Genomic DNA, 14543 nt, shown 5'->3' on the forward strand with positions numbered 1-14543 from the left:
ATAATCTGTGGCTTTATCAAGGAGAAGGAAGTCTACCTTGAATCTTGGCTCCTTTGTACATGGGGATGAGCCGGTCAAGATCAGCTGGTGGCTCCATGACAGGCTCAAGGGTTGGATCAAAGAGGTGTAACATAGCTGCTGCCAACTGGAAGCCAATTTCTTTGGAACTGAAGTTGCTGTGAGTCCACTCATTTGAGTAATATCTATTGGAGAATTTGGTGAGGGAGCCGGCAGCTCTGATGGCTATGTCATTGGTGTGGAAGCTGGTATCAATCACAAGTCGACCATCATACACAAGACATGCATCATTGAGTGCTTTAAATGTTTCATAATCCACCTTCTTCTCACAGAAGCTGAAAAACATCTACAAATTGAACAATCACAGAAGTATCCAGTTATCACTCTTTTTTTTTTTTTTTTTTTACCTTCTCAAGAGTGTGACTATTCTCCAGGGCATTTTATTATCTGGGGCACAAAAATACATAAACAAAGTTTGTTACCATGTTGCTTGTGTGTGTATGAGAGATAGATTGTCTTGGGTATGAAAAACACATTAAGATTCTCAAATGTCACTCTTTTATTCACTCAATTTAGACATCCAGTGGAGAGAAGGATGCCAAGTGATGAAATATCTCTTGCAGAGTGAGTGGTTTTTCCACGTAAGAGGGTTTACATTTGTGCAGATCCTGCCTTCCCCTCATGCTTCTACATTTTGAACAGCTCTAGCTCAGCCTCCATCCTCTTCCCCTTCCTGTCTGACACTCAGGTATCTGCAGGTTCCTTCTTGGGGTGACCTCATCCAGTGTTCAGTTTTCAGACTGCCCATTGCTAACTTTTTTTTTTTTTTTGAGATGGAGTCTCACTCTGTCGCCAGGCACCAGGCTGGAATGCAGTGGCACAATCTCGGCTCACTGCAATCTCCGCCTCCTTAGTTCAAGCAACTCTCCTGCCTCAGCCTCCCGAGTAGCTGGGAATATAGGTGCACGCCACCACACCCAGCTAATTTTTGTATTTTTTAGTAAAGACGGGGTTTCACCATGTTGGCCTGGATGGTCTTGATCTCTTGACCTCGTGATCCACCTGCCTCAGCCTCCCGAAGTGCTGGGATTACAGGTGTAAGCCACCACACCCGGCCCATTGCTAACTTTTAAAACCCAGTAAGCCTGACCCTTTATGATGCTCCAGAGATGGGTGCTTCATCAGTCTCTGTATCTACTCGATCTGGGTTCCTGCCTTGTTGCTTCTTGCCCTGATAGGACAGAGAGTCATTTAAGAAATATTGATGGCATATCTACCATATTCCAGGCACTGTGTGAGTGCCATAAGTAGAGGGGCCACCAACCCCTTTACATGATGCCCTCGCCATTCTGTGCTCAAATTTCAATGCTTTCTCATGCTCATCTGGCTATCACCTTCCATCCTGATGTTGAAAGTCACTAAAGCAGTGCAAGTTAGTTGTTTGTGGCTTTAGTTGTCTGACAAAATGAAGTAAGTTCAACTGATTCTATTTTTACCAAAAATAATCTGCCACCTTATTAAAAGCATGCTAAAAAATGAACATAAGACACAGGTCCCAATCATACTGATGGCCATCTCCCTGCTTCCTTCACATTCCTGCTTTACCCCCGTCACCTGTTCTACTCTGTATAGACATCAGCTGTCCCTGGGCAAGGGGTAGCCTGCCCCTTCAGTACTCCTGCCCTACGCCCCACCCACGAATGGTTCAGGGAGCTTTCTGATCCTGCTGTAGCCACTAGTCATGCATGTCTACATATATTTACACCTAAATTAATTTAAATTAAATATAACAGGCCGGGCGCGGTGGCTCAAGCCTGTAATCCCAGCACTTTGGGAGGCCAAGGCAGGAGCAGAACTCTCTTGAAATTGGTGTTTTGTCCCCACATCAAAGTCTGTCCACACCCTGCCTGATAGTGCTGCCTCCTGAGCTCTTAGCAGGTGGCCCACGCTCCAGCCACGTTAGGCTGCAGTGACAGTGTCTCTCAAGGCAGACTTTCCCGTCTTGTCAGCATTCATCTCTCCAACTAGATCATGAGCTGCATGCTGATGTTTTTCACCAAGACATTCTGGGGACCTCGCAAAGTGCCTGGCACAAGAAGTGCTTGTCTGAATGTATGAATGAATGAGGTTTATCAGACCACTGCTCCTGCCCTTCTCCCTAGCTAACCGAGGAGTTTTGTTCTCCTTAATCAGAATCACCAACATAAGTAGTCTTAAAATAGGTACTCAGAACGTCAGTGTGGCCAGGCATTTCCTCTTTCTATTTGTACCCAATATGTAATATCCAGTTGGCGTTACAGAAGCACATAGGCTGTATTTGCGAGGTCTGTAACTTGGAACACATGTTCCTATTAACAGTGTTGGATTTGCTTATTCGGTTTTCAGTCTAGTTGACAAACTCCTATGAAACTCCAAATGTAGCCAAAATTGTGAATGCCTACATTAAAAGAATATAACTAAACGTTACTGCTCTGTTGGCCAGGCCGGAGTGCAGTGGCTCCACCTCCTGGGTTCAAATGATTCACCTGCCTCAGCCTCCCCAGTAGCTGCTATTACAAGCATGCACCACCATGTCAGGCTAATTTTCATATTTTTAGTAGAGATGAGTTTTCACCCTGTTGGCCAAGTTGGTCTCGAACTCCTGACCTCAAGTGAGCTGCCCACTTCAGCCTTCCAAAGTGCTGGGATTACAGGCATGAGCCACTGTGCCTGGCCATAAATCTTAAAACACTATTCTCTGATCACAACAACATTAAACTAGAAATCAACTAAAAATATAATATTTAGGAAAACTTTTAAAATATTTGAGTATTAGATAATACACTTCTAAATAATCCAAGTTCAATAAAAAAATCACAGGAAATTCAAAAATACTTTGAACTAAGTGATAATGAAAAGTTAATGTATAAATTTATGGGATGTAGTTGAAACATAATGGAAAACTTACAGCTGAAATGCTTATATAAATCAATGACTTAAGACACTATCTTAAGGAACTAGAACAAAGAAGGGTAAAGCAAATCCAAAGCAAGAAGAGAGAAGAAAATAATTAAGAGCAGAAATCAATGGAGGAGAAAACTGACAGATAATAGAGAAAATTAACAAACTCAAATGCTGTTTAATTGAAAAAGATCAATAAAATTGACAAAACCCTATGTACACTGGGAGAGAGAGAGAGAGAGAGAGAGAGAGAGAGAGAGTCAGAGACAGAAAGACTGGCAGCAGACAGAGAGTCAGAAAGACTGAACACAATTCACCAATATCAGAAGTAAATCAGGGATTATGACTGCAGATCCTAGACAACAAAAAGATAATAAAATCATGTGAAAAACTTAATGCCAACAAATCTGACAAACTTAAATGAAATAGACACATTTCTTAAAAATTACAACTTACAAAAACTTATAGAAGAAGCACAAAATTTGAGTAGCCTTGTATCGAGTTAAAAAATAATTTTGTTATCAAAAGCCTTTCAATAATATAAACTCCATACCTAGATTGTTTCACTGGTTAATTCTGTCAAACATCCAAGAAAGAAAAAATACCAATCTTGTGCAAACTTTTTCAGAAAATAAATAAGGAGGGAACATTGCCTAAATTTTTTTTATGAGGCCAACATAGCTTGAATACCAAAACCTTACAAAAATAGAAAATTAGAGATCATCATCTCTCACGAATATAGTTGCAAAATAGTTTAGAAAATTATTAAAACATATTGGCAAATAACATTTAACAATATACAGAAAGATAATGCATTATGACCAATTAGGGTTTATTCCAGAGATTTAATTAAGGTTGGCTGAACATTTCTAAAAATTGATCAATATAATTAACTTTATTAAAGAATTAAGAAGAAAATTTCCGTATTTCTTTTTAAGAATATTTCTTAATTTTAAGAAAATATTTCTTTTTAAGAAATATGGAAAATTCGCTTAACAAAATTCAACAGCCATTCATGATAAAATCTCCAAACAAACTAGGAATAAAAGGTAACTTCTTCAGTGTGATAAAAAGCACCAAAGAAAAATCCAAAGCCAAATTCTCTCATATTTAATAGTGAAAGCCTAAAAGTTCTCTTTGGGATATGGAACAACACAAGGATGTCTGTTTCCCCCACTTTTATTCAACATTGCATTGTCGGTCCTAGTGCATAGAATAAAGCAAGTAACTGAAAGAAAAGACCTAAATATCAGGAAAGAAGTAGTCAAACTGCCTCTATTTGCATGACGTGTTCATGGCCCTAAAAAGCAACTACAAAAGCTAATAAGTGATGTAGCAAAGTTTCAAGTTATAATGTTTATACACAAAAAAATCACATTTTGTAAACTAGCAGTGATCAATTGGAAATTTAAGAATTTTAAATACATTTATAACAGCTTGAACACTTCACAAAAAGGAGAAATACTAATGGCTACTAAAGACGTGAAAAGATGCCAAACATAATTAATCGTCAGGAAAGCACAAATTAAAAAACCACAACCTTTGGGAGGCTGAGGCGGGTGGATCACGAGGTTAAGAGATAGAGCCCATCCTGGCCAACATGGTGAAACCCCATCTCTACTAAAAATACAAAAATTAGCTGGGCACGGTGGCGTGCGCCTGTAGTCCCAGCTACTTGGGCGGCTTAGGCAGGAGAATTGCTTGAACCCAGGAGGCGGAGGTTGCAGTGAGCCAAGATCGCGCCACTGCACTCCAGCCTGGTGACAGAGTGAGACTTCATCTAAAAAACAAAACAAAACAAAACAAAACAAAAAGCACACCCATGCACCATGCCACACCCACAAGTGTGGCTAAAATTAGACTGGCAATACCAAGTGCTGACAAGAACATGGAGCATCTGGAACTCTCCTACATTGCTGATGGAAACATAAAATGGTATAGCTACTTTGGAGAGCAACATGGCAACTTCTTACAAAGGTCAACATCCACCTGTCATATGACTTAGACGTTCTTTAGATTTCTAGATGAGAGAAATAAAAATAATATCCACACAAAGACATGTATAAATGTGCATAGCAGGCCAATGAATAAACAAAATGAGATGTATACATACAATGGAATACTACTCAGCCATAAAAAAAATGAACTATTGATACACAGAACTATATGGAATCTCAAAATCACCATGCTGAGTAAAGGAAACCAAATAGAAAACGTATGATTCCAGGTATAAAAATGATAGTTTTAGTAGGTACATACACTTGTAACATCACCTGCTTTAGTTTTCTAGGGCTGCTGTAATGAAGTACCACAAACTGGGTAGCTGAAGACAAGAGAAATGTATTATTTCACAGTTCTGGAGACTAGAAGTCTGAATCCAGGTATTGTCAGGACCATGTTCCCTCCAGAGGCTCTAGGGAAGAAGCCTTCCCTGCCTCTTCCTAGTTCCTGGCAGTCGCTAGCAATTCCTGCTATTCCATGACTTGCAGCTGTCATCACATCAACCTCTGCCTCCACTGTCATGAGGCTTTCTTCATTGTGTGTCCCTGTATGCTATCAAATCTATTTAAGAACATCGATCATCGGATTTAGGGCCCACCTTGACCCAGGAGGACTTTGTCTTTACTTGTTTATATCGACAGAAATTCTATTTCCAAATAAGGTCACGTTCACTGGTACTGGGGGTTAAGACACCAACATATCTTTCTGGGGGATGTAATTCAATCCACAACGCCACGACCACAGTGAAGAAGATGGACATTCATCCCTGCCAAAAGGTGCTTAATGGCCTAACAGATGCTGCCCAAAGCAGACAGCATGAGAGACACCTACCCTGCCTCCCCCTTCTCATGTCTAATCTCCCACAGGAACAAACTGTTGGCCACATACAGATAAAAATCAGAGAATAATAGAGCCTGGGAAATGTCATCTGTAGGAGCCATTCATTGTGAAACCAAGCAGACCAGGGAAGGCAGGAGAAAGGATCCAACAGCAAACAGGCTGATGTCTGACCCAGACTGCGTTAGGATGAAAATGCAGCAGGAAGGTGCCTTGGATTGAGGCAGTTGGTACAGCTGTCCTTGGACAGCATGGATTTGAACTGCGTGTCACTTAACACATAGATTTTTTTTTTCTGTCTCTGCCATCTCTGAGACAGCAAGACCCGCCCCTCCTCTTCCTTCTCCTCCTCAGCCTACTCAATGTGAAGGCAATGACGATGAAGACCTTTATGATGATCCATTTCCACCTAATGAATAATAAATATATTTTCTCTTCCTTATGGTTGTCTTCATATCTTTTCTCTAACTTACTTTATTGTAAGGATAGAGTATATAATACATATAAAATACAAATATAAAAGGTGTTTATATAAGCAACTGTTTATGTGATCAGTCAGACTTGTGGTCAACGGCAGGCTTTTTGTAGCTATGTTTTTGGAGAGTCAAAAATTATATGTGGGTTTTCAACTTTGTGAGGAGGATCAGTGCCCTTACTCCCCATGTGTTCAAGGGTCAATTTAATCTGCCAGATGTTTTTGTCAGGAGTTTGATTCCAATCTGAATAGGAAGGCAAAGGACAGAAGAGCTGCTAACCAATGGGATGTTTATGAAGGTTTTCTCAGGCCTCTGCTTCCTGAACAGGGCACAGACATACCTCTAGAGGTGCTCCAGGATAAACGTGGCAATCCTCCAGGTTTGCCATTTTTGAGGGAAAATTTGGGCAAAAACATTTTGATATTTCCTGTCCTAAATAAGTGTCAAGACATACATGTATAGACAGTATCACTTTTTAAAATAAAATGGACTTTTCCTGTCTTTGTCACTGTTACATCCCTAACACCTAGGACACAGCCTAGTAGGTATTCAATAAATATTTATGTAATGAATGAATAAATGAATGCACTAAAAAGTAGAATACAAAATTTCCACAGATCTCAGGATAAAAATGAGAGATTCTAAAGAATGTCTTCTTTTTTAGTCTTTTTTAGTGGTCGGCTTTGAGCCCCTGTCCTTTGAGCTCTGGGTCGGGGTAGGGGTGAGAGCTGCTATCCTCAACCCTTAGCAACCCCTGAGTGAGAACCCTGACTTAGGCTGATCACCCCCTACTCCTAGGTAAGGGCCTGCTGTGAACCTCTGCCCCTAACTGGCTTGCCCACTGGATGTTAGCAGGCAGTCTTTATCACAACTGCTAAGACACACCCTTGACCTACACAACCGTGATCCTCACACTGACCTCAGCCTCCCCTTTGAGCAAGGGCCCATTGCTTCTCAGTGAGATGGACTGGCCCCTTCCCTCTGTCTCCCCCGAGGGCTTCTACTAACCTCCTGAGCTGGAAACTCTGAGAACACAGGCTGGAAGGTGGGGTGTCATCCACCTGGAAAGGAAAGTGCTCTCTCTATACGCACTGCCAGAGGTTCCGTGTCATAGGTAAAGAGTCGCTATTGCTGTTGCCAGAATCTTAAGAGGTTAATGGCAGCACAGACCTTGGGACCCTGCCGCCCTGGGCAGGGAACCAGCACCACCACTGACTTAGAGCCACAGTGGTCTCATCTGTAAATTGAGGATACTTCCCCTTACAGAGCTGTCATGATGAGCTGACAGAATGTCCTGGAGGCATGGCAAGCTCTCAGTAGAGAGTCCTTCTCCATCCAAATCTTTGACCTCCCTTCCATGAACAGGCAGGGTCTAATTTCCCACTCCTTGAATATGAGCTGGTCCTAGCGACTTGCCTCTAGCCGACAGAAGGTGGTGAGAGGAATGCTGTTTGATTTCCAAGGCCAGGTCATCCACGGTGACACAGCTGACACCGCCTCTCTCTCCGCTCTACCACCCTCAGACCCAAAACATCATGTTGTGAGGAAGCCAGTCCCATGAAGGGGCCACTTTTAAGTGTTCCGGCCAAAATCTCAACTGAAGTTGATTCAGGATCGACAGCCAGACATGTGAGTGACCACGCTTTTGAGACGATTCCAGCCCACCCACTGCCTGACTTCGGCTGCATAAGCGAGCTCCAGTGAGAATGTCCCAGCTGAGCCTGGCCAAAGCCCCCGACCAGGAGAGAGAAGAATAACAAACGATCGTTGCTGCTTTATGCTACTGGGTCTAGGGCGGGTTGTTACCCAGCAGGAGGTCATCTGAACAGACAGAAAACAAAATCCAACATCTGCGACTACAAACTCCCTGCCCGCAATCTTCCAGACCCCCAAATCCCTTGGAGGTGGCCGCAGTCCCGGGCTGGTGGGTGAGGTTTGCGGGGATCCACTTACAGAGCACTGGAGTCTGACAGGCTCAGTGGGTGTGGTGAAGGAGGCGCTGTAGATGGGGTCTGGGTGCAGGCCGTCATTCCACTGGGCCAGGATCGCACCCCGGTAAATGGTGACTCCGGAGGCTCTGAGCGCATCCGCCACAGCGCTCTCCACCGAGTAGTTGTTGATGCAGGTGACGGTGGAGGCGGGCGGGGGCCGCACGAGGTGGATGCGGCTGCCCCTCACGCCAAGGTTTAAGAGCGTCTCCACGGTGGTGTAAGTATCAATTGTATTCCCATAGACAATGACATTCCCTAGGAAAGAAGGGAAAATGCTAAGATATACAGTTCAGAAAACCAAAAAACCTTAGTCAAATGCTAATAATACCGAATTGCTCCTTATAACCCTTTCATTTTTTCAGCTGCAGGAAGCCAGTGGTGTTACCTAGCAACGGCGACCAAGATAATTTACTAAAGAATCGACACAAAACATCCCACAAAGTCGTCAAGCACTTTTAATGCAGAAGTAGGACATTCATTTATGGTCTTATAATTTGAAGTTGAAATTACGCTGAATGAAACCGTCTAAAAAAAAACCCTTTTATCTTGTTTTTGTTCCCAATTTGCTGTACTTATTAAGGAAACAAAATTACTAACGTTGGCATGTACACTAGTTCTTTCTTACAGACAAAAAGGCAACGGTCAAAAAAATTCATGCTAATGATGTTACTGATATTTTAATATTTAAATATTGAACTGGATTGATTTCAAGGAAGCTTTTCCTTTTTTGAGAATAAAAGTTAGAACATTCTGCTTTTCAACAGATAATTTTACAAAGATTTTAGAATTTAATATGTCAAGACCTAGCTGGAGGGACTGAAGGACAGTATTTTGGTTAGCAAAAATGAAATCACAAAATAATCTTGACAGATTTGCCTTGTGTAAGAGAGTTTTGATGATTAATAGTCTATACTATTTACAGTTCTCAAAAATACTACAGAAGCAATTACATATGCTGTTCTACTATTTTATCAGTTTTCAGATCAATGACACTATTAAGTTAATGAAATGTAGTATATGCTATTTTTGACACTGAACTGACATTTTCAAATTTTCACAAAGAAATAAACTGCTGTAGACTAATTTTCCAGGTAAGTTATACCAATTTTACCACAAAATGTACATTTCATTGAATCTTTCCCTGTTTTTCTCATGTTCATGAAATAGTATGAAAAGGAATTTTACAAGCCAAAATACATGGCAAGTGTATTAATTCAATTTGGTTGAGAAAATCATGCCCAAATTGTTTTCAACCCAAAATTGAAAGGAGGTGTGACGGCTTGTCTTGTTTACTTAGAAAAATAAACGACAGTAACTTTCAGATGGCTTCTCCGAAGCTAACACCATCTAGAAAGTTCTCCCACACTCCCTGCTCTTCAGCTATGGAAAGCCACAAAGGTGCTGAAGTGAGGGAGAGGGGTCTCTCCATTCCTGCCTTCGCTAGGATGCTAGGACAGTTTTGTGGCTCTGACCCCCACTCTGTTCAGATGCTCCAATGCAACATTCCTCCGTGAGCTACATTTTCCTTGGCTGAAAGAGGCAACATTTTGCTTAAATTATTGAGGCTCCCACCTGCTACTAAACTTGAATCTTGGCTGCCTGGCACAACAAAGAATCAGCCTTCCAAGAAAGGCAAAACTTGAATCGAAAACTGTCAAAGGTTTGAGGTCTTCTGTCCTTTTGAAATAGGGTCGCCAAAACAATATTCATTTTCAGTTGAACTAATTTAAGTGTGTTTAGATCTCACACAGCTAAGGACTTTGTATTTTCTGGTCTCTTTCATGGTAGCTGTTAGCAGCTCTGCTGTGAGCTGGGCTTTTTCATCATAGGCTCATGGAAAACTGGGCCTGCGATGCTGCTGGGATTTGGAGAGCTGTCCGATCCCGCAAGTGCAGTCCACGCACTGCAGGCAGCGGGAGAGGGTGATGCCTTTCAATTCCAAAGGTAGTACATTTTGTAAAATCTCTGATTTCAAAATCAGAGGTTTATTTCTAGATATTCTAACTTCCAAACAGCTGTGGCTATCTTTATGTTTAATGTGAAACAAAATTTCCTGACAAAAATGTAAGACTTTGGTTATCTTAAGAGTCAGTTATCGCCAGGCGTGGTGGCTCATGCCTGTAATCCCAGCACTTTGGGAGGCCAAGGCAGGTGGATCACGAGGTCAAGAGATCGAGACCATCCTGGTCAACATGGTGAAACCCCGTCTCTACTAAAAATACAAAAAATTAGGTGGGCATGGTGGCACCTGCCTGTAATCCCATCTACTCAGGAGGCTGAGGCAGGAGAATTGCCTGAACCCAGGAGGCGGAGGTTGTGGTGAGCCGAGATCGCGCCATTGCACTCCAGCCTGGGAAACAAGAGTGAAACTCCGTCTCAAAAAAAAAGAGTCAGTTATCATCATAAGAATGCTGCATAACAAACCATGTCAAAAGTCGATGTCAAACAACAACAAGCGTGTTATGGGTGGTCTACACACCTGTGGGTGGACTGATTGCAGCTGATCTGGCTCCAGTTTGTGGCTGGGTTTGTTTGCACCAGGTGTGTTTCATCCTGCTTGGATGGACAGCTACCTGAGGCATTTTCTACCTATGCCAAATGCAGGTGCACAGAAAGACAAGCACAAGGGCCCAGGCACACGTCAAGCTTCTGCCCACGTCAGTCCACTAATATTCCACCAACCAAAGCAAGCCTCTTGGCCACGCCCATGAGCACGGGAGTGAGGACGTCCACTCTCCCCACACAGGAGGGACGGCAGGTGAATATTTACTGACCAGCAGTGCAAACCAACATGGTCATATGGGGGGTGACTGCCTGCGTGATTTCATCTCGAACTTTTCATTTAAACAGGCTTTCTATCACTAGTTATAGTTCTCTCATTTCCCACAAAATGTAGTAGAATTTCATGATAATATAATCTGTTATATTCAATAAATAAGAACATGTTATAGGTCAAACCACATCCCTCCACAAATATAAGAAAACATGATAAAAACTAGCTATTAATATGTAAGATGGCCTACTATTCTTCACCAGGTCAACCTCTTGCCTTTTTCTTAGAGACAGAGTCTCTCTTGTCGCCCAGGCTGGATGCAGTGGCGTGATCTCAGCTCACTGCAACCTCCAGCTTTTGGGTTCAAGCTATTCTCCCACCTCAGCATCCTGAGTAGCTGGAATTACAGGCCTGCACCACTATGCCCGGCTAATTTTTGTATTTTTAGTAGAGACGAAGTTTCGACATGTTGACCAGGGTGGTCTTGAACTCTTGACCTCAAGTGATCTGCCCACTTTGGCCTCCCAAAGTGCTGGGATTACAGGCATGGGCCTCTGCATCTGGCGCAATCTCTTGCCTTTAAATATGTCCATTGTGTGGGAGATTCTTTTCACCACCTTTGTGCGGTTGTGAGTTCCTTCTGCAACACTGCTCACGTTTACTTTGTAAAGAATTTTGAGATTCAGTTCATGTTTATTTCTGGACTCAATGCCAGGCACGAAGTTGATACATAATCACTCATGTTGTTATCATGGAGTTCTTGCAAATATTTAGAAGGAGATAATGCATTGCAGGGGCTTCCTTCACATCACCGGGATATCACATACATTGTTTTGAAGTTTCTAGACACATATGAAACAAGCAGAGTGGAAAAACTGATGACTTCCCCTGGATATCAGTTTTATACCAAAAGATCTGGTCACCATTTCCTTCCCAGATCAGCTTACCTAACAGATGAGAAATGACCAGCTTTTGTACTCCATCTAACAGGTGACAGAGGTAAAGGATGGGCTGCCCCACTTTCAAATGGCAAATAACCAATGATGAGAACACTCTGGGTGGATTTTCCATAAAGGATAAGGGAATGACCATGGAAGTTTTCGTGAAAGACTAATCTTTATTACTCCTTCTCGGGAATAAATCATGCATTACTCTGATTACAGATCTGGATGGGAACGGGGTTCAGGCAGAGCACCCATAAAAAGGCAAAGGCAACTGTGTCAAAGCTCCTAAATTAAAGTTGGCAAGCAAGGAGGAGCCCAGAGTCATTCCCTCACTGCTAACCCTTGGCAGCATTTGAAACAGAACACGCAAGGGTGCTTCCTAGAGCAAGGAGGGTACCTCTCCAGCCCAACAGGGAAGACAGAGACGGAAAGTGAGGATGCAATCAATACCCGAGTGACTGTCCATTCCCCACTTCAGACTGAAGGGCACTAGAACTTGCCAATTAAAATGCTGGTATAAATGTACACATGATCTTTTTGCTTTTTGTTTTGTTTTAAGATGGAGTCTTGCTGTCACCTAGGCTGGAGTGCAGTGCGCAACCATAGCTCACTGCAGTCTTGAACTCCTGGGCTCAAGCAATCGTGCCACAGCCTCTTGAGTAGCTGGGACTGCAGGGATGTGGCACTATGCCTGATTAGTTCTTTTTAAAAAAAAATTTGTAGAGACGAGGTCTTGCTATATTGACCAGGATGGTTCCAAAATCCTGGCCTCAAGTGATCCTCCCACTTTGGCTTCCCAAGGTATAAATGAACAAATTAGCAATTTTGATCGTGGCCATGCACATGAGGCGATCACACTTTAAAGTTTCAACTTGGGGCCGAATGCTCAAGCCTGTAATCCCAACACTTTGGGAGGTTGAGGCAGGCAGATCACTTGAGGTCAAGAGTTTGAAACTAGCCTGACCAAAATGGTGAAACCCCATTTCTACTAAAAACACAAAAAAATTAGCCAGGCATGATGGCATATGCCTGTAGTCCCAGCTACTCAGGAGGCCGAGGTAGGAGGATCGCCTGAACCTGGGGGGCAGAAGTTGCAGTGAGCCACAATTGTACCATGGGTGGGTGACAGAGTGAGACTCTATCTAAAAAAAGGAAGAAAGAAACAAACAAAAAGAATAATGCGCCAAGATTCAGGAAGTTCTTCAATTTTTGTTAATCAAGGGGGGAAAACACGAGTTTCATCATCCTGGTTCCTGAAGGCAGTATGTATGAGTTTCAGGAGTTAGAAAACAAATAATTAAAGGTAAAATGACTTTGTAGGAAAGGAAAGCTAAGTTGATTTCCCAATTAAGTTCAAGAAATAAAATAATGTGCTAATTTTTTTAGTCATAGATGTATCAAAAAAGTAATTAAAGAACTTTTTAGTAGATGCTAAAAAGGCATTTTATTCTTTTGAATGGAGCGTTTTACTTTTAGCCACCTGGAAAGCATGCTCTGCTGCCATTTCATGGTCACGGTCAATGCTCTAAAGATGAAGCTTCTCCAAGGAGAAAATCAGGACTTGAAGGGAAAGATTTGCTGGTCTGGTGGTCTGGCCATGAAGTCAGATCCCAAGAGTATAAGAAATAAATTCAGGATTTATGTACACAATACTAACATGATATTTTCTTCATGGTTATTATATTTTTAAGGCCAAAGAAACAAGAATTATATGCTACATTTTATAGTTTACATTTTATTTATTTTAAATGATTTATATGCGTATAGACCTACGATATTCTTTTGTATTTTAATGAAGAATTATATTTCTTTTTTCTGCTTCAAAAGAGACATACAGTGATTACATATGACTCATTCATCTTCAGAACAGTCCGGCATGGAGAGGTTAAATAATGAGCTCAAGGCCACATGGCAAGTAAGTGGGTCAGCAGGACTCAAACCCTGTAAGTCTGTTTCAAAACCAGGGCTCATAGCACTGCAATACACTTGCAGATGGACATGTAACATGTTATTAAAATATACTCCAACTGGCATTTTATATGGTTAAATGTCTTCAGCAAATAACTAGATAATGAAATAATTTTAAGTAGAGCTTACAGAATATTAATAAATTGTGACATAAACACTCATTAAAAAATAGGCTGGGCATGGTGGCTCATGCCTGTAATCCCAGCACTTTGGGAGGCTGAGGTGGGCAGATCACTTGAGGTCAGGAGGTCGAGTCCAGCCTGGCCAACATGGTGAAACCCCATCTCTACTAAAAATACAAAAATTATATGCGTGTGGCGGTGCATGCCTGTAATCCGAGCTTCTCAGGAGGCTGAGGCAGGAGAATCACTTGAACCCAGGAGGCAGAGGTTACAGTGAGCCGAGATCACGCCACTGTACTCCAGCCTGGATGGCAGAGTAAGACTCTGTTTCAAAAAAACAAACAAACAAACAAACAAAAAAACAATAAAAACAACAAAAAAAAAAAAAAAAAAAGGAAAAAAAGAAAAAAACATATATATACCTGGCCCACAAATAGAACACCAGAGAATGCTCTTTTAACTTTTTAAAAGTC

The 14543-nt window shown here is 41.9% G+C and overlaps 1 protein-coding gene across 4 annotated transcripts in view; it reads right to left on the reverse strand.

Moving 5' to 3' along the window:
- Positions 1-14543, reverse strand: part of CFAP61 (cilia and flagella associated protein 61) — a 294842-nt gene that overhangs the window by 58936 nt on the left and 221363 nt on the right. For all 4 annotated transcript variants that reach the window (XM_010343722.3, XM_074406186.1, XM_074406187.1 and 1 more), the window contains 2 exons: positions 8226-8518; positions 37-364 (listed from right to left, as the gene is read on the reverse strand). In XM_010343722.3, coding sequence (XP_010342024.3) covers positions 37-364; positions 8226-8518 — 621 coding nt within the window. The remainder of the gene's footprint in view (positions 1-36; positions 365-8225; positions 8519-14543) is intronic.

Source organism: Saimiri boliviensis, chromosome 9, assembly GCF_048565385.1.
Source record: "Saimiri boliviensis isolate mSaiBol1 chromosome 9, mSaiBol1.pri, whole genome shotgun sequence".
Classification (NCBI taxonomy): domain Eukaryota; kingdom Metazoa; phylum Chordata; class Mammalia; order Primates; family Cebidae; genus Saimiri; species Saimiri boliviensis.